At 51.5% G+C, this 18,830-nt stretch overlaps 7 protein-coding genes across 7 annotated transcripts; 4 read left to right on the top strand and 3 right to left on the bottom strand.

The window, feature by feature from the left end:
- Window positions 1–378: 378 nt before the first annotated feature.
- Window positions 379–1,808, bottom strand: TRIREDRAFT_72605 (G-protein coupled receptor protein; the record flags this gene model as incomplete). Its single annotated transcript, XM_006962809.1, has 4 exons — window positions 379–909; window positions 961–1,182; window positions 1,236–1,437; window positions 1,519–1,808. 4 exons carry the CDS (start codon window positions 1,806–1,808, stop codon window positions 379–381), a joined length of 1,245 nt encoding a protein of 414 aa, XP_006962871.1.
- A 1,291-nt stretch (window positions 1,809–3,099) lies between these two features.
- TRIREDRAFT_104206 (uncharacterized protein) lies at window positions 3,100–4,167 on the top strand (the record flags this gene model as incomplete). Its single annotated transcript, XM_006962585.1, has 4 exons — window positions 3,100–3,173; window positions 3,252–3,872; window positions 3,907–3,998; window positions 4,055–4,167. 4 exons carry the CDS (start codon window positions 3,100–3,102, stop codon window positions 4,165–4,167), a joined length of 900 nt encoding a protein of 299 aa, XP_006962647.1.
- A 706-nt stretch (window positions 4,168–4,873) lies between these two features.
- Window positions 4,874–5,551, top strand: TRIREDRAFT_104207 (uncharacterized protein; the record flags this gene model as incomplete). Its single annotated transcript, XM_006962586.1, has 1 exon — window positions 4,874–5,551. One exon carries the CDS (start codon window positions 4,874–4,876, stop codon window positions 5,549–5,551), a length of 678 nt encoding a protein of 225 aa, XP_006962648.1.
- A 201-nt stretch (window positions 5,552–5,752) lies between these two features.
- Window positions 5,753–7,945, bottom strand: TRIREDRAFT_120359 (uncharacterized protein; the record flags this gene model as incomplete). The annotated part of the gene is made up of 2 exons (XM_006962810.1): window positions 6,760–7,945; window positions 5,753–6,689 (listed from the first exon to the last, which is right to left on the bottom strand). The coding sequence occupies exons 1-2, from the start codon at window positions 7,572–7,574 to the stop codon at window positions 5,753–5,755; spliced, it is 1,752 nt and encodes a 583-aa protein (XP_006962872.1). The 5' UTR covers window positions 7,575–7,945.
- Window positions 7,946–9,528: 1,583 nt separating this feature from the next.
- TRIREDRAFT_104209 (uncharacterized protein) lies at window positions 9,529–10,818 on the bottom strand (the record flags this gene model as incomplete). Its single annotated transcript, XM_006962811.1, has 1 exon — window positions 9,529–10,818. One exon carries the CDS (start codon window positions 10,816–10,818, stop codon window positions 9,529–9,531), a length of 1,290 nt encoding a protein of 429 aa, XP_006962873.1.
- Window positions 10,819–12,953: 2,135 nt separating this feature from the next.
- On the top strand, window positions 12,954–17,565 carry TRIREDRAFT_35109 (uncharacterized protein; the record flags this gene model as incomplete). The annotated part of the gene is made up of 5 exons (XM_006962477.1): window positions 12,954–13,345; window positions 13,478–15,089; window positions 15,148–15,686; window positions 16,068–16,501; window positions 17,234–17,565. Coding segments are annotated over 5 exons (3,309 nt in total), but the record flags the coding sequence as incomplete, so codon positions are not given.
- Window positions 17,566–18,004: 439 nt separating this feature from the next.
- Window positions 18,005–18,693, top strand: TRIREDRAFT_104211 (uncharacterized protein; the record flags this gene model as incomplete). Its single annotated transcript, XM_006962587.1, has 6 exons — window positions 18,005–18,144; window positions 18,199–18,266; window positions 18,318–18,378; window positions 18,437–18,457; window positions 18,574–18,615; window positions 18,666–18,693. 6 exons carry the CDS (start codon window positions 18,005–18,007, stop codon window positions 18,691–18,693), a joined length of 360 nt encoding a protein of 119 aa, XP_006962649.1.
- Between the last annotated feature and the right edge of the window lie 137 nt (window positions 18,694–18,830).

Below are 18,830 nucleotides of genomic sequence, written 5' to 3' on the forward strand. Positions count from 1 at the left end.
TAGCCTTGCTTCAGCCCCCAAAATGATGTCCTCTCGATACCTCACCGTTTGAAAGAAACATCGTCAGGAGCCGCGAACCTTTGGCCCAGGCTAGACGGAGCGTCTGCCATGGAAAGGGTCCGAAAGCTCGAGGTCGTCGTCGTCATCGTCGACGCGCGAAGGCTTAAGGCGTGCCATCGAGGGCAGCTCAAGCGTATGGCGCTTTTTGAAGCTTTCAGTGTCCGTGGCGCCATCCATCTGAATGGCGTCGTGGTCCCTGAGGCTTCCGGTGTCCACAGTGCCATCCATGCGGACAGTGTTGCGGTAGCCTCGGCGGCGGAGAGGCCAGATGGGCCAGACCCTGTCTTTGATGGCCTTCAACTCTTCACGGACGGTGCCCTAGCTCGTGGTGAAGTAGATGAGGGCATTCCAGACTCCCTGCAACGGCAGCACACAGCCACTGGCGACGCTGAGCTGGAAGTTGACGCGGCCTTGAGAGGTGAGGCTGTAGAGCCGATTGACGGAACTGGGGATCCAAGTGATGAGAATGGCAAACCCGAAGATGAAGCTGGTGCGAAGGTAGGCCATCTTGACGGGATCCAGTCTCTTCAGCTTCGAGGATGCACTCGACTTGACATTCTTCAGCCACGAGAAGACGGCGGAGAGCATGTTGCATCGCGTAGGAGGACCGGCTGCACGAGGAGGCTGAGGCAGTCTCTCCGGATCCGCGGCGTAATAACGTCCTGCTTGAGTTGTTGCCCACGATTGACCATAAGCCTCGGCAGTGGGATTGTGCAAGTAGGGGCTAAGCGAATACATAGGAGGCGGCATCATGGGAAGAGCCAGCTGATTATCGTGCTCAGGAGTACCGGAAGTAACCTGGACTTCAGTGGTTGCAGTGCCATAATACTCAGGTCTCTGGGTGAGGCTCTGCGCAATCAGTCAGCATGTTGCAAATGCCCATCGAGAAGAGAAGCTTACCTCGACAGCAGAATCACCGGCATCACTGGCGGCGCCAGAGTTGGCCCGTTTGTTCCTGGCCTGGAGGGGAAGTGCAAACTTGCGAAGACGGTTCCGATGGTGGAAGACCCGATATCCCACGGCGACGTAGATGATGATGGATCCGAAAATGCAGATCCAGATGGGGATATAGTACGCATAGAGGCGAACCAGGCTCCAGTTTGCGTCAACCCAGCACCAAAGCTGCCAGTCCGTTAGTATGTCAAGCGCTCAATGATTCGGAGTGTGAGTCTTACCGAAGCGTTACCAAACACGGGACCCTTCGCATCGTCTCGGATCGAGACCAGGACGATGGCAGGCACAAGGGGACCACCGAAACAGATGAGGCAGTAGATCCAGATGCGCTTGCGAAAGCTGGCAGGGTTGGCGTTGTGGAAGAAGACCAGATAGACATTAAATGCCATGGCAAACGACCACCAGGGGTCGGATTGCATGAACCTGAGGCCCGACAAGTTAGCTTTGATTTCTCAAAAAGAAACGAGAAGGTGATGTCAAAGCTGGGAATGTATAGGTATGTACCATTCGAAGATGAAGCCTTGTCCCTGGCAGAGAGTAGAGCGCTCGCCCTGATCGAGGCCATCGTAGCCGATCATGGACGCGATGCTCGCGCCGGCGTTGGCGATGGACGCCAGAACAAGGAACGTGTTGGGAGTAGTCCGAAGCTTTTTGAAGAGGGCAAACGTCAGCAGAGTGAGGACGATCGCCACCATCGAGAGGCCCGCGCCAGTTCGCTCGATGGTGATGAGGACCTCGATCTGGCGCGGCTCCAGCTCCGAGCCGCTGGTGTCGTTGGCAGGAGGATGCATCATGAACGAGTATCAACTGCTCTACTGGTTCATAGGTAGGGTGTAACGAAGGTAATTTTTTGCTTGTTCTAGGTGCTGATGCGGGTAGAGCTGTGTCACTGGTAAGATGCGGGTGCAGAGAAGCAGTGGTAACGAGGGGAGATTTGGGGACGAAAATGTGAATGTGCTCGGATAAACATGGCCTGATTTCTCAGGAAAAACAAATCAGGTGTGATGGAAGCCCTAATTGTGCAGAGGGAAGGAGTCACTGGGATGGCAGCTGCCCAGCTCGAGTGGCAGGTGGTGTCCAGGCGAGCTGCAAGTGAGGAATCGTGTCCAGCGCCTCCCGTATGCCGACTTCAAGGTACCTACTCATTACAGTTACTGGGCAGGTTCACTGTGAGGAAGCTCTCTCAGAGGCTAGCAGCTCGATATCAATGTCTTCTTATGTACAGAACATCTGCTCTATCAGATTCTCCATCGCCGTCTTGCAGTGTCGTCTGTCTGCCTCGCAGTGTGCTGGGCAGAATCATCATCACCCACGTGGCGCTGTGGACAGAGGTACCTACCTACTGACCTGCCTCAGTCCAGCACGAAATTGATGATCCATGGCCAGGATTATCATATTTTGCTGCAGAACGATGTCAAATTGCCTTCTCTACCGCTCTTTTCCATATAGCTGTTTTACCCCTTTTCTCTTTTGAGGCTGTCTTGTCAGAGGTTGGCAAGCCACTGCACCACAACAGTCAATACCACTGCTTTAGAAGCTTCCCTCTGCTACTAGAGTGCTTGGGACAGGCTTCTTTTGCTTGACCTTGCTCTAGATTCATAGAACAGGGGAGAGATCCCTTACAGTATAGACTTTCAACATGGCCACATCTGATCTTAAGTGCCGGGGAGGAGAATTGTTACAGCACACACATTATTGACCCAATGACTTCCTACCTGTACGATAAAAACACTTCACCCGAGCTGACGTTTGAGTCCTTGAGCACCTTGTGGGAAAGAAATAGCTTATTTTATGCTTTCGTATCTCAAATGAACTTGCATCCTAGCACACATCGACATCAACATCATGAGCTAGGTACACTAGCGACTATTGAAACGGTTGGGCTGTTGTGCGGACTGTTTTCTTCGTCGATGGGTGGCGTCGCTGCGCCTTTCCCTCATCGCACTGACCATGTCCGAGGTCCGAACAATAAGATAAGAATTTGCCGCATTTTGTGACGCATAAATACCTTGACTCTTTTTCATCCCCAAGTAGCCCAATAGTATTGACACCTGGCTGCTCTAACAATCACAGACATCGAACGACATGATGAACATGATATCCCTCCTCCTCCTCCCCCTACTCGCGGCCTTGCCCAAAGTATGGGCCGGCGCTAATGGGTAAGACGCCAATGATGATGAACCTCCCTCCTCTTTGTCAAGCAGCTCATTGCTAATGCTATGTTCCATAATGCGCAGACAAGATATGAACATCACTTTTGCCTTTTTTCCAACTGATCAGGGTGATGCCTGCAGCTCCTACGACATAAGCAAAGCCATTACCCTTACCACCGAGTCAATACCGGTATTACAATACACGTGCTTCAACATGAGCGACATCTTCTCCCAGAACAAGAGCACAGGCTTCCAACGCCTGCAAATCAAGAGCAATAGGAAAAAACTCCCTGGGGGTGTCTACTGGTCGATACAGAACCAAGAGCTTTACGACCCAAATGCGAACTACACTTGGACCTGGCTCAAGATGGGTTCCGCCCAGCTCTCAAGCCAGGATCCCCTGGGGCCCCAGTTGAGTCAGTGGATCTTTTACCAGTACACGCTTGCCGATTGCGAGCAGATCCGGCCGGGCGATGACGAAGGAGACGCCACGCCCTGGTCCATGACGGACTGCGGGACGCCCGACGAGGGCTTGTGCATGTCGACATCGCGTCCTATAAGGAGCTTTGCCATCAACAGCTTGGGGGACCAGGCTCGGAGGGAGGGAGGCTGCTGGGGGTGGGAGACGTTTGGGAATGCTGCTGCCACGAGTAGCAGGGTGGGCAGTCTGCTCGGGGCTGTAGCCGCCGCTGTGCTGGTGGCATTGTGAGATATTCTATCTAGGTACCTAGATAGGTAGGGAATTGTTGGATTACCAGGATGACTGTGACTTTGTATCTCGACCGTTTGACCTTTGTGACTCTGAGTATATCAGCCACTTGCCCTGGGTAGGTACATGTATAATGAAGTAGGGTATTCGCACACTGAGAATGTAGGTAAGTACATAGGCAATGGTTCTTTTGCCCAAGAACGGATAACAAGTTTGGGTTTATCAAAGGAGCCAGAAGACGGCTTTCGATGCTCGTTGAACACCTATCTGATCCAGGGCAATTTGGAATGAATACCGAGTTCCAGCCATGCAACTGCCCATCAGGAGTGAATGTCAGATCGATCAACAGCAACTGTTGGTGACTGTTCTTGTCTTCCGCTATCACTAAAATCATTCTTAACCTCTACACCAAGCGCCTCATCGCCAACTGATACCTCAACATCATCCGGCTTCATGGTCTAGTGGTATGATTCCTGCTTCGGGAAAACAAACCTGGAGTCCCCGGTTCTCTAGAATCGCCTTTGCAGGAGGCCCCGGGTTCGAATCCCGGTGAAGCCCCATCTTTTGCTGGTTCCGGCCAGGATCTGATTTCTTTTTGTCCAGATGATGATGTTTTTGCTCATCTTCAACTTGTTCATACATTTTGGAAGAGTAAGATAGACAGATAGAGATCCCCAGTTGTCGATCTGTGTGGCTGATGATGGCGTCTACGTTTGGACTGTTCGCACGTTGCTTCGGTGCTCAAATCTAACCTCCTCACTCAGTGTCTCCTCGAGCTCTCCTCATACTGTACCAGCAATCTCGGGTAAAAGTGGACAAGTCTTGGGCATCCCAATTGGGAATCTGGTCCCTCCCTTAACCTGGGCAGATCCCAATCAAAACACCAAAACAAATCGCATCACCACCATCATCATACACACCTCCTCACCGGTCCTCAATCTCCTCTCCCTCTCCTCACACAGGGCGGCATTATCCCGTCCGTTACACCACCTGAAAAATGCCTCAGCCACACGAAGCATCCTCCTCCTCCCTCTCCCTCACGCCCCTCAACCGCGTCCTCAGCCCCCCTCTCGGCCTCATCCCGCCCAACACGCCTCCCCGCCTCTACTCCTCCTGCGTCTCCCACTTCCTCTCCATCCCCTGGTGCGCATGCCTCATCCAGACGCCCAACACGGTCCCCTTCATCCCGCAGTGCTTCAACCCCAAGAGCCCAGCCCACGACCAGCTCGTTGGCGCGACGCTCGCCGGGCCGCGCGGACTGCAGCACATGCTCTGCTTCTTCCACACGGAGGATGAAGCCCATCTGCAGGATGCCGACCGGCCCATCATGCACGTGAGCTCCCTGTTTGCTCTGGGAGAGGGGCTCTCCGGGTACGAAGGCGTGTTGCACGGAGGCATGATCATGACAATGGTGGATGAGGCGATGGGGGTTCTGCACGAGATTAATCTTGCGCTGGGCAAGACGGGCGAGATCTTTGGTGCTGCGAGCGTCACGGCGGGCCTGGAGATTAAGTTCCTGAAGCCGGGGCCGATCAACCAGACGGTGCTGGCGAACGCGTGGGTGGACGGCGTGGAGGGCAGGAAGACGAGGATAAAGTGTGAGCTGAGGGATGGAAATGGGATCGAGCTGGCGCAGTGCTCGAGTACATGGGTGTCAGTCAGGGCGAGAATGTGAAGCTTTCACGATAAGATGTGCTTGGACGGAAGGGTTCCAACTCGATATATTGCTGGTTTTAAACATTAACATTCCCAAACTATGAAAACGACACGATAACGGCAACAACAACAACAACAACAACTGAGCGAAGGGGAAACAAAAAGAGTGGTATCATATATTATCCATAAAGTCATAGAGAGATTCCCGCACGGTTCTTCTTCAACCTTGCTTTTCTCCTCCTCCTCCTGCTGCCACCCCCTCCTCCTTCTTCTCGCGATACGGCAGCATCACATCCACAACCTCCTTGAGATGCTCCGAATCGGGGTTCCTCAGCGCCGAGTGCGCCGTCTCCTTCTTGCTCTTCCTGCCGGTTTGCCAGCTCTCGTTGCGCTCGTCGAGCTCGCTCTCCACCGAGCTGAAGCTGGAAGTGCTGCTGTTCATGACGACCTGCACGAGTCGGCCTTCGCTCTTCTTGATCTCTCGCTGCTCTGCCTTGAGCTTTTCCAGGCGCTCGTCTCCGCAGCACATGGTCACGATGCCCAAGCCGGGAAAGTTCTTCTGCAGAAATTTCTTAAGATCTGGCAAGACGGACTTGTCCGGGCGATACGTCCCAGACTCGTTGTCAATGAAGAGCTGGTAATACGCAGGGTTCGGGGGCGGCGGCTGGTTGGGAGGACCTCCGGGAAGGTCCTCGGATGGGTGCGTCTTCTCATGGGGCTCGGGGCTGTCGTTGGAATCCGGGTGCTGCAGCCTGCGGATGAAGAACTCTCCCGAGCAAGCAATGTATTTTTCAGCGTCGGCGTGCATGGTGTGCTTGCTCAGGAAGTCGATGCCAAACTCCTTGCCCGTCTCCGTGAAGCGGAGCAGTCCGTCCAGCGTGAGGACGTATGTGAAGATGCGGCCGCCCTCGTCAAAATGCGCCATCCGGAGGAACTGAAGCGAAGCCTGCTTAGAGCACGGTTCAAACTTTCCATACTCCGTGGTGCTGCTGTAGTTGTAGATGCGGTGGTGCTGCTTGTGCAGTGCCTTGTTCAGGATGGTTCCCCGGATGCCAGTCGACGAGAAGAGAGAGCCAATGACTGGTCTGAACTCGACGTAGCGATGGTAGAGGATTGCTGGGACTGGGCCTTGGAGTTGTATCTCGTTGGCTTGGAAGCTATTGCCCAGTGTCAGTAACCTGTCTATATCCTGAAGAGGGATCTTGTGATTGTATCACATCAACGTACTCATATTTTTGAGACCTGGGAGTGTCGTCGTTCCCGTCATGGCTCTTCTCATCGTCAGACTCATTCGCATTCACCTTTTGCCCAATCAGACGCCCAATCATGGGACTGTTGTGCTTGATCCACCTCGTCGGGGCTATCGTGCACATCTGCGCATACGGAGGATCCGACTTGCCCAGGATCTGCATGCTGAGGCGCAGTCGAGGCGCGATATGCGTCCCGTGGATGACGGCGCTGGCGATGCCCTTGAGGATGAATGCGCGCTTGCTCATGACACGCTTCTTGGCCTCAAACTCCTGGCCCGGAGGAGGAATCCCCGGCCAGTCGTCGGTGATGGAACCCACGTTGATGGTTACGTTGCCCAGTCTGTCGTCCTTGTCGGCAACGTCCTCGTCGTACATTCTACACTTCAGAGTGAAGCCGGTGGGAGGAACATTGGCGACAACCCATTCCTCCTCCCACTCCGGCTCGGTGGTTCGGTGAACGGTCCGCGTCCTGTACTTCAGGTCCGGATCTTCCTTGTGGCGCTTCGGCTGCGTGCCCTTGAGCGTCGCCACCAGGAAAGGGTCTGACGATCCGGTGTGGAAATCCGCCACCGGGATGTTGGTCGCAGAGTGAAAGACGAAGCGGATAGTGTATCCCTGGGGAGCGTCGGGGAGGGGAGTCCTGTCAAAGCCACCAGGAGGCTTCTTGTGCTTGGCATCTCCATTTTCGTGCTCTTCATGGGCTTCGCGGTCGTCGTGGTTTTCTTCATGCCGATCACCGTCGCTCGACTCGGGCGTGGTGTCGTCGTGATGGGTCGTAATGTTTCCGGGCATGATGAAGAGAAAACAACGACGCAGAGGTCAACTCAGATAAGGCGTGATGGAGCAAGGCTGCCAAGACTTTGATGGCCCCCGGGTTCAGCCTCACGAAGAAGCAGAATGACGTTTGTGAGGGGTCGCGATGGTTTTGTACTCGTAAGGCTGTGTGTGTGTCCTTTGCAGGGAAACAAGAACTACCTCAGTCTAAAGGGTCTCTTGCGGAGGCTAGAGCGAGCCGATCGTGCAGTCAAACGGCAAAAAGGCCTCCAACGAGAACAGCAGGAATGGGATTTCAATCCAACAGCAGTTAGACAGGGCTAATAATAAGGCGGGTGAGATGAGATGAGCCAGCGTCAGCAAGCAGCAAAATTATCCAGCATTCCCAACGCAAGAATAATATACTAGCCGTCCAACTTGTCTCCGGAAACGGGGATTCGCGCAAGGGCCAGAGGACGAGACAGCCTTATAGGTGGCATTTCAAACAACGACCTACCCGATCTGGTGAGTCAGATAGTCAGCTAGAAGCACCTCGGCAGGGAAGAAAAAACGCCTTGCGCATCGCCTTTGTCACCTGAATCCAATGTCTGCGAACTGCTGCAGCCAAGATCTAGAACGACTCCAATTTTCTCCTCTTTGTCCGTCCTTCTTGTCGCCAACAAGATCATCGCCAGGGAAAATGCGCCCACTTACGTCACGGCGCCTTGCCGCTTATCCGAGACATGCAGCAGCTTTAAGATTGGCAGCTCTTGTAAAGGGCATTTTTCCTGGTCCTAGGTATACCTTAACGTTCTGGTCTGGGTGGTACGTGTGCCGTTGTGCCGTTAGTGACAAGCCAACGCTTTGAACTGCCAAGGCAAGAGGGAGGAATGCTTCCAAGGTTACCTATTCCACGGCAATTATCTGCACACTGGAAGTCAGTCCTGTAGTATTAGACGCAAGCAAAAGTGAGACCCGTGATCTCGAGAGCCCTGGAAGCAACAGCCAAGCATGGATACCTTACATGTATGTACCTAACGCCAGAGTTCCACTATCGAAAGCCGAACAGAGGCGGGTGCAGCGGCGATATCCGAGAGCTCGGGACGGGCAATAATCCTTCAAAGCATCGCTCCCGAGATGATCGGAAATAGGAATCCCAGCCCTGGATCTATACACATACTACATACTGATACTCTATATCTTCTTTCTTACCTTTTAACCTACACTACTGTCATAAACAACGCCGAAGAAAGAACAAGCTTGATTATCTACCTACCGAGTCTGTGAGAAACCTTGATGTTGGTGGTACACTCTTGCCAAGGCCCAGCACTGCCATTTTGCCAAGATGGACATCCCTCACATAATCTTGGCTGTTGTTTGACCCTTCGGAACTTGAGCGATACATATCGCGATAGGACTTTGTATACAATCTTCTTCTAATTAAGTCTTCTGATACGAGAAGACGAGAACACAACAGGATGCCAATAACAGGAATGCCTAACGGCTTGCGTAGTGCAAAATCCATTCTCTTCTCTCTCCACTTCATACTCTTCGCAAGTTGCTGTGAGCAATGACCATCTGGGGGAAACATGCTTCTTGTGGACACATTCTGCAAGCACTATACTCTGGTTTCAACTTTGGACAAGTCTGGATGAAAATTTAGGGCCAAGGTCTCATAACAAGGTCACAGCTCCGGGGTAGACCTCGACACCGACTTCAGTCCTCACATCCTCACACATGTCAACACGAAGCAAGTCAGATTTCGACGATACTTGAATTCATGGGCCATAGATACTACTCATACACAATTCCCTTTACCCTTATCCATGAAGCCCAGTTTGTATCGTCTCAATAAATGTCAGCCCTCCCATCCTACCCTGTGACATGATAAACCCAGTACTCGCAAACCAGATATCCACGACTATCATTGAAGCCAGTCGTTTAAAAACATGCATTCAATCAGTATTCGAAGCATGTCAAAAGCCCATCATGGCTACTTCTGCGATCCCTTCTTCACCTGCAGAGAAACAGAGCGAGAGGCCTGAGCCTGCTGAGTAGGATCAACTGAAGCCGGGTTGGTGGTGGGCATCGAGACAGAGCGTGCAGTTCCCTTGGCGACCACCTGCTTCTTGGCCGCATTGCTAGGCAGCTCGTTCATGAAGCGTTTCTTGGTGGACGAAGGGTTGCCCTTGGTGTTAGCCTTTGGAGTCAGAGACTCCTCCGCAGTTTGAGCTCGCTTGTCGGCTTCGGCATTGGCCTTGCCCGTCTTCTTTGAAGTTGGGGACACGTCGACAGTTTGAGCTCGCTTTGCGGCCTCGGCGCTGGCCTTGCCCATGTCCTTGCGGTACACAGGACTCTTCATCCAGGAGGACTTAAATTTTGACTTCAGCGCAGATGGCGCCATGCGGCCCATGAGGCTGGACGACTTGCTGGATCGGCTCTGAGCATCGTCATCGCGGACGCTCTGAGAGGCTCTTTTGCCGACGGGCTGCTGGTCGTCAGGCTGTCCGTCGCGGAGTAGATCATGGATCTGGGTAGAGAGAAGCGCCTGGACAGCTTCAGCCGGGGTGATTTTCTCCACAGAGCTGTCGAGCATGCCGAGAGGGTTGAGGGGTGTGTGCTCTAGCTGAGGAGTGCTCGAGAGCTGTCCAATGGGGACGAGCGGGTGAGGCGACTTGAAGGAGAGCGCAATCCTGTTCTTGGACACACGCTTTCCAGGACCCATGCGCGCCTTGCAAGCATCTTCGATTTGCTTATCGGTCAACTTCCAGTCCTGTTGGATGCCACCGGCTCCAACGGGCTTCTTGGCACGCTTTTCGAAGCATTCAAGAAGTCGCTGAATGCTAGCAGCGAGATGAGTCTTGACGTTCGACTTGGCAGCATCCGGGTTCTCCTGGCGGAGAATCCAGAGCTGGCGGGCCTTGAGGAGAGACATGACGAGAGCCTTGGCCATCTCGGGAGACAAGGTGATTGACTGCATCTGGGAGGTGGTGAAAGCGACCACGCCCCAGTAGGCCTTGGGATCACGCTTCTCCAGGACAGGCAGCCACTTGTTGCACTGGACAAAGAGCTTCGTCAGATGGGCGATGCCCTTGTCCGTGGCCTTGAACTCCTCATGGGGGCAGAGAGCAGCAATGACCTCCTTGTCGGCCTCCTTGCTTCCGAGAAGGGTGCAGCCGGCGGGGAAGTAGACTCCTTCAGTGGTGTGGGTGATGGTATGGAAGAGGTCCTTGCGGAGTGACTCCAAGCTTCGGCTGCGTGGGATGGTGCCGAGGAGAACCATGGTTGACAGCAGCGCCAGTCACAAGCTGACGAGCGAGAGCGTGCTTGGGGCTATTATATCCGGTTAGTATGGAAGTGAGATGATGGAGATGCTCGCCACTCACGTAGTTGTCTTTAATCTTTTTGGTTTGAGCCTCAAAGGCTGGAAGCAGACGTTGTTCGCGAGGTGGCCAACGAACGCGTCCAGGATCGCGGAGTTGGTAAGGAAGAAGAAAGAATCAATGTTTACGCGGCTGGAAGAGATTCTTTTGTAAACAAATGTGCGGCAGCTGGCAAAGGGTTGTCAGCTGGCAGCAGTTTGTTCGGCCAGTCCTCTGCGAGAGTTGCTACTGGTTGGTGTTGGGGTGTACCAGCTGTACATTCGATTGCAGTGCATTCACTCCAGGTAGGCGTATTGTTATTGTGGATGAACAGCTACTCCAAGCAAAAGAATGTGTGTGGATATCCAAAACCCGAGAATATGAAGTGAGATGACGGGTGGCGAGATACTGGTTTCTATAGGAAGCTGTGGTGACTGCGATAGGAGGATCGCGAAACGTTGATATATGGCCGTCTTGAAGTTGTATTGACGGCGAAGGACTTGCACTTGGTACGAGCCCGCCCAATATTTACCTTTAATGATGTTGGTTTCTCCTCCCTGTTCACGACGATGCGGTTGCTCCTGCATGGCCACAAATAGGGGTCTTCACTTTAGTCTTTATACAAAGGCAAACTCTAAGGCTATATTACCAGTGCAGAGCTTATCTGAATGGTCATTGCCTGGTATACAGATTGGATGCGAACAGTATTGGTGAGTGCCTCCCTAACTGACCCGTCTATTGTTGATGAAGGTAATTTCTAACGCCCGGTGCTGCTCTCCAATGCCTCGAGTGGACAACGAACCTCGATTTCATCTTCCTTTCAGCTTTCTCTGAGTACCAGTCGCTTCTTTTTGTAATATCTGCAGACACCTTTCCCACCAGCCTCAACCTTTGAGAAAATGATCCAGTGTCTACATAAGTAACGCCAGTCCCTCATCGAATCACGAGACTGCTGATCGATCTCAGCATAGCGGCATTAAAGCCTCGTAGAAATCGTAAGATAACACAGAACTGCCGATTCTATACCAGATGTAGTAGATCAAATACCGAAGATGGAGCAAGAGAACGATTAGAACGGCCAGCAGTGACAGCATATACGACACAGAGCGATGGCCACAAAACTGGACCAGCTTTCCATCTAGATTTGAGAGAACAATTACGAAAGGAAGGGCAAAATATGATTTGCATCCTAAATGGAATCCTCAAGCAATATAAGAGGCTGGGTGAGCTGCAGATTCCTAAGTGCTGATGGTGAAGTCCCTCGTTAAGATGAGAGGAATCCTTAAATGTTTGTCGTCGTCCATCACCGCATCTCCTCATTTTTTCCTCAGATCAGTAACCCTAACCCTTGACTGCTCAGGGAAGACTCAAGCTCGATATTCCTGTGTGCTCGGTATATTGAGGCTCATCCAAGAATGCCTTCTGATTGTGGTTGACGATCGCGGAGATTCTCGAGGAAGCACATGGTGGTCAGTCGTACTTCACTCTCGTGATGACTCAGTCCACAACCTTGCCGAATCTGTTGACCGCTTGGCAGAATCCAATCTCTCTCACTGCCCAGTTCACTCCAATCCTGTGCTTCCTTTCAATTTACTCTGCGCAACACTTGACGCACAGCATCCTGCAGAATTGCCGCCACAAGACGGAGCACGACGGATCCCATATGTCGGCGCTTGGAGTCGGCGCTTAATGGGCTCTCATTATTTGCTGGGTGACGCCGGCAATAACTGGGACTCCTGTGCCAATCCCTTGCAAACAGTGGCTGGGGCAGAAGCTCCCCTTGTCGGAAGCAAGGGTTGCTGCAGATTGTGTTGGTTGTGCAAAATGTGAGAATTGACTTGAGTATCTGCAGGCATCACGAACCAATACCTGGCCGACCCCGCCTGTGCCCATCGACACATTGCTTCAAACGCCCACATTCTGCGGCAGATAACACTCCCGAGTTTATACACTTGGTATTACAACCCGAGTCTGTCGACAATGTCTTCCACTACGGATCTTCTCGACCTCTACCTCTCCCTCTCCTCCCCTCTGCCACATCTATGGCCTAATCATGGATGTTCTCGGGCTTCTCGCCAACATCTCGCAGGTCGTTGACCTCCTCATCAAGATTGGGGTTATGTGCTCCATCTATTGTGTGGATGTCAAGAACGCCCCTCAAGATGTGCGAAAGCTTCTCAAGGAGGTCGACCGGCTTACGGCCGTCGTCAAAGAACTCGAATCACTACTGAGAAGCCCGAAAGGAGCCTCGAAACTCGAGTCACAACCCTTGCGCCAGGCGGTTTTCGACCTCCGAAAATTGCTCGCTGAGCTGGTGGCAAAGCTTGATCTGGGCGCGAAGCATGCCAGAGCAATATGGCCGTTTAAAAGAAGGGATATTCACGATATTATTGCTGCAATTGAGCGGCAAAAGGCCAACATTTTAATAAACCTCAACGTCGAGCAAACGTAAGATGCCAGTTACTTTTTCCCCCCATATGTTATATTCCATCTTCTTTCTGAGCTATAATAGCTATGAATATCGGTGTCCAATACTGTACACTTCTATCTATCTATGGTCTCCAGTTCTAACAGTTGTAGGTCAATCCTTCTGGACGTCCATCAAGAGTTTGTTCTTTCGAAGCTTCGAATTGCGGAGGCTGCCTCCTTCGATGCGAATGTCGACAGCGAGGAGTCTCATTGTCTTCCGGGAACTCGCACAGAAATCATTCAACAAATAAAACATTGGAGCACCAGCCCTGACAGCAAAGCGATCTTCTGGTTGAATGGCATGGCAGGAACTGGAAAGTCCACCATCTCACGTACAGTCGCCCGGGCCTTCTTTAAGGACAGCATGCTGGGTGCTAGTTTCTTCTTCAAGAGGGGCGAAGGTGATCGTGGCCGAACGACATTTCTGATTACCACACTCACTGCTCAGCTGGTCCGTCGAATGCCCTCCCTCGCTCCGCAAATCCGCCGAGTGCTTGAATTCGAGCCCCAGATTCATGAAAAATCCTTGAGCGATCAGTTCCAAATGTTGATTCTGGATCCTTTGAAACAACATGCAGGAAATGGGCAGTCGTCAGATTTGCTCATTGTGGTCGACGCTCTCGATGAATGCGGCCTCGAGGAAAGCATGAGGATATTGATCAACGTCCTCTCGAACGCTCAATACACTGAGAACCCACGACTCAAATTCTTTCTTACCAGCAGACCAGAGTTGCCGATTCGACTAGGATTCGAGGATATCAGCGGAATGTATGACAATATGCTTCTTGCAGTAGTGTCGACTCCTACAATTGAGCATGACATTGAGCTATTCATGCGCCACCAACTGGACAAGATTAAGCAGGACTACAACAAGTCTGTAACACAACACCGCAAAATATCAGATGACTGGCCCGGATTGGCCATTATACAGAAGCTGGTCGCATCAGCTATTCCCTTGTTCATCGTGGCCGCAACGATCTGCCGATTCCTCAACGACAGAAGATTGGGAGGCCCGCCACATCAACTAAAGCGATTACTGGAATACCGAAATGCGAAACTATCCGGCCTTGATATGACATACCTTCCAGTCTTGGATCGCCTAACTGCTGGCCTTACCGTATCGAACAAGGAGGATGTGATGAACAAGTTCAGATACCTGATCGGATCAATCATCACCCTGGCCAAGCCTTTGTCCATACGAAGTCTTGCTCGGATTCTCAATGTCTCGACAGACGCTATTGAAGACCAACTAGACGTATTGCATTCAGTACTTGGAGTTCCCAGCGACTTGGATACCCCAGTGCGACTGCTACATCTTTCATTTCGAGATTTCTTAGTGGACTCTGAGAAACAGCTTGACCTCGAAAGATATCCGTTCTGGATAAATGAACAGGAGGCCCATGCAAAATTGTTCCTGCAATGCCTCAGATCGTTATCTAATGACAACGTACTCAGAGAAGACATTTGCTTTCTCAGATCGCCGGGAACACTGCAATCAGACATCAGCCAAGACACTATTGATGCCTGTCTACCCGATGCAGTCCAGTATGCTTGCACGTATTGGGTCTACCATTTGACTTCCAGCAATCGGAGCATATGTGACCATGACGAGACACACAAGTTCCTATCCATCTACCTGCTGAATTGGCTTGAAGCGCTTAGTCTCATGAGACAAAGCGCAGAGAGCGTCCATATGGTAGACGACTTGATACACAAGCTAGAGGTGAGCCACTTTCGTATTTATAGGCTCGCTACAAAACAACTAACAGATTAACGGGAAGAGGTCAAAAACAGAAGTCATCGGGAAATTCTTGCGGGACATACGCCGATTTATCCTCGCCAATGTTGTCACGCTGGAAAAAGCGCCGCTTCAAATTTACTCTTCCGCGCTTATCTTTGCTCCAGAAAATAGCATTGTGAGGCAAATGTTCAAAGAGAGTATCCCTACATGGCTCCGCACCTTGCCAGCAATGCAGCCTCTTTGGGATCCTTGCCTAGCCACCAATGCAAACCAGCTTACATCGATCGTGAACCTTATCACTATACCAGCTAGTGATAGGGTTATATCTCTTCCAAAAATCGGAGGCGAAATGAAGGTTTGGGACTTGAAGTCAGCGTCCTGCATTGCGATTCACAGCAACGTTTTGGCAAAATCTGTTAGGGTCTCGCCTGACGGTACAGAAGTACTGTACATGACGGGCCACAAAGTGCTCCAGGTCATGGAAGCTGCAACGAGAAGTTGTATAGGAGAGTACAGGGGCCACACCGACACCATTACTTGCGCAGTGTTTTCGGCAGATGGCCTGCAATTCGCTTCGGGGTCTAAGGACGGAACTCTGAAGATATGGAATAGATCGTTTGACAAGCCCGTCGCAACTTACGAATTCGGGCACCATGATCAGCTGCTTAGGTTTTCCCCCGACGGATCGACAGTATTGAAGATTTCTGATCGCCGCATCGTTCAGCTTCTGAGCTCGAGAATGACCCGGTACGAGCTGAACTTCGACAACAATAGTAGGGCAACCGTTTATGACGCCGAATTTTCTCCAAATGGACAAACATTGGTGATTCAATACGATTACACGATGAGAATTCTGGATTTAGTTTCCGGCAATTCTTTGGTAGCATCTGGAGCCGTCCTCGCCTCGAACAGCTGTCCGAACTTCTTCTCTGACGGCATTCGCGTCATCAGTCCCATCAGAGGTGATACTGGCATTGGACATGCCATTGGCATCTGGAATGTTCTAACGGCCACTTGCGATGCTGTCTTAGAAGGTCACCGCGCTAACATATCTGATATCATCCTATCAATGGACGAGAGCAAGATCGCCTCTGCTTCCTATGATAAGACCATTAGAGTGTGGGATACTCGCGAGTGGACTTGCGTTGCAATATATAATGGTCATGCTGAGGGTATTTCCAGCCTTACTTATTCAGCTGACGAGACGCTGCTGATATCAGGGGACCTCGCTGGTACATTGAAGATCTGGGATACAAACGTTGAAACACAGGAATCCAGACTGGAAGAGCACGAAGGCGCAGTTCTCGAAGTCATGTTTTCCGCTGACAACAAGAGGGTCATAACAACTTCCGGAGATCAGACAGTGAGGCTATGGGATGCAGACTCCGAAAAGTGTATAGCAACCGGCACGGATCACCAAATCTTCGCTTGGGTGCCTATGATGGTCCCTCAAGATATCCCCACAGCGCCGTACGACCATATCATCAACAATACTGATGGCCTGTATGGCTGGCCAAAGTCAGTCGAAACCTCGCCAGATGGCTCAATTTTTTTGTCTTCAGCCTTTGGCTGGGAGTCTTCAAATCTCAGACTTTGGAGCATCGCTACTGGAGCCTGCCGGTCGATATCTCAAGAGGATAGAGACGCTGTGGTATCTCTCGCATTTTCACCAGATGGTACCGCGTTAACATCGACAACGAGAGGAGGTACTCTCAGACTCTGGGATACAGCAACATTGAAACTCCTTGGCTCATTCTATAGCGGTACATACGTCATTTCCAAATCGGCTTTTTTCCCCGATAGTACTGGGCTCATCCTTGCTTGCGACGATGGTGCCGTACGACTGTTCCATGCCCCAACGGAAAACTGCATTGAGATGAGCGAACGACACCCAAACGCTGTAAAGCTCGTGGCAACGTCAACCGATGGCTCTATGGTGGCTTCTTACTCGAAGTCGATGGTCAAGATTTGGCACAAAGATACCCTAACTTGCATTGCAACCTACAAAGGAACCAATAGTAAAAGCACAATGAGCCAGCTTCTGTTCTCTCCTAACGGGCAATATCTGGTTGCTCTCTATGAGTCGGGAAAGATCAAGATCCGGATTCTGGCGGTAACGACCGGAGACTGCGTCGGGGAACTCCTTGGGATCTGCGGGCTTGCAAATCATATGGAGTTTGACTCTACTGGGCTGAGCTTGAGAACCAATGTGGGCACGCTTACGTTGAACCCGCTTCTTAGTTCACCTCCCAGTGGTAGAGCAGAGCTGCCGCTCATCCCTCAGATTGCGAATACATCTGGACTCGGTCTGAGCAATGACGGAGAGTGGATCACTTGGGACTCGTACAGGTTGCTTTGGTTGCCGCCCACATATCAAATATCGGCAGCAGATATCGATGTCGCGACATCTCGAATCGCTCTTGGGTCTCGCCATGGCCGGCTGCTCTTGATAGGGGTCGATCCCTCCAGGATATTTGCCATCAACAGCACACCTGTGGATGGCACAGGTCGGGTTTCATCAAGCACGTATCAATGAAGCTCTAGTCTAGATGCGGCTGATGGAGAATTTCAGCCAAGGAATCGCAGAATCCTGGCGGGGCCCTTTCTACTCGAACGCAGCGAATCCTTGAGGCGCATTCCGTAAGACGCTTTATTAGGGGTAGCAACGTGGCATTACCCCCTCTCCCGGATTTACGCCAAAGTCGTCATCACACATCAGCTCGGAAGAACGACTGTTTGGAAACCCCACTGAAATACCTCCTGACGAATTCCTGCTGGATGGGGCCATTTTGCGTGTGAATTTAAATCTCCCAGATACGCTATTCTGGCTGAACCGAAATTCAGCTCTCGCACAGAAAAAAAACCAGTAATTACGGGATACTTCAACGTTCGTCAAAATGGCCACCCCTCGGAGCGACACCATCAAGACTACCCTCGAAGAAGGCTCTGGTCCCAACCCCAAGATAGGCGACACTGTTATTATGGCTTATACAGGCTGGCTGAGGGATCCCTCTCAGCCCGATAACAAGGGAGCGAAGTGAGTTTCTAGCCCAGTACGACCATTTGTCCTATCGCTCACCCGAAGAATTAGGTTCGACTCCTCATACGACCGAAGGACGGACTTCGTGACTGAGATTGGGACTGAGAAAGTCATCAAGGGTACGATTCTTCTGCTCATTGACCACGACGATATATTAACATAGGAGGCAGGATGGGATGCAGGAGTTCCTCAGATGAAGGTTGGCGAGAAAGCAAGACTCGAAATCCCTTAGTATGCAACTCTATTAGATCCCTCTCTCGCAAGGTGTTGCTAACATGTTCCTCAACAGCTATGAGGCTTATGGCGACAGGTAAGCAGACGACTCACCACCATAGAGAGAAGCGAATGCCAACGGGCAGCCGGCCTTAAAAGAAGACATGCGCCCAATCAACGAATGCACTGGACAGCTGACTGACACCTTAATAGGGGTTATCCTCCTATTATCCCTGCTCGATCGGACCTCATCTTGTGAGTGCAATGGATTAATGTGAAGAGACACGTCTAACATCTCTTGGTAGTGACGTCCACCTGAAGGCGATCCGATAGACGTGCGATCCGGATACGAGCCGATACAACAGCGATTTTGGAATACACTCTTTTGGATACACTTAGTCAAGATTGGATATCTCCAAAAGAAAAATACACTGTTCAAGTTATCACACGCTCCAAAAGCCCGATTTAGT

This window comes from Trichoderma reesei, assembly GCF_000167675.1.
Source record: "Trichoderma reesei QM6a unplaced genomic scaffold TRIREscaffold_3, whole genome shotgun sequence".
NCBI lineage: Eukaryota > Fungi > Ascomycota > Sordariomycetes > Hypocreales > Hypocreaceae > Trichoderma > Trichoderma reesei.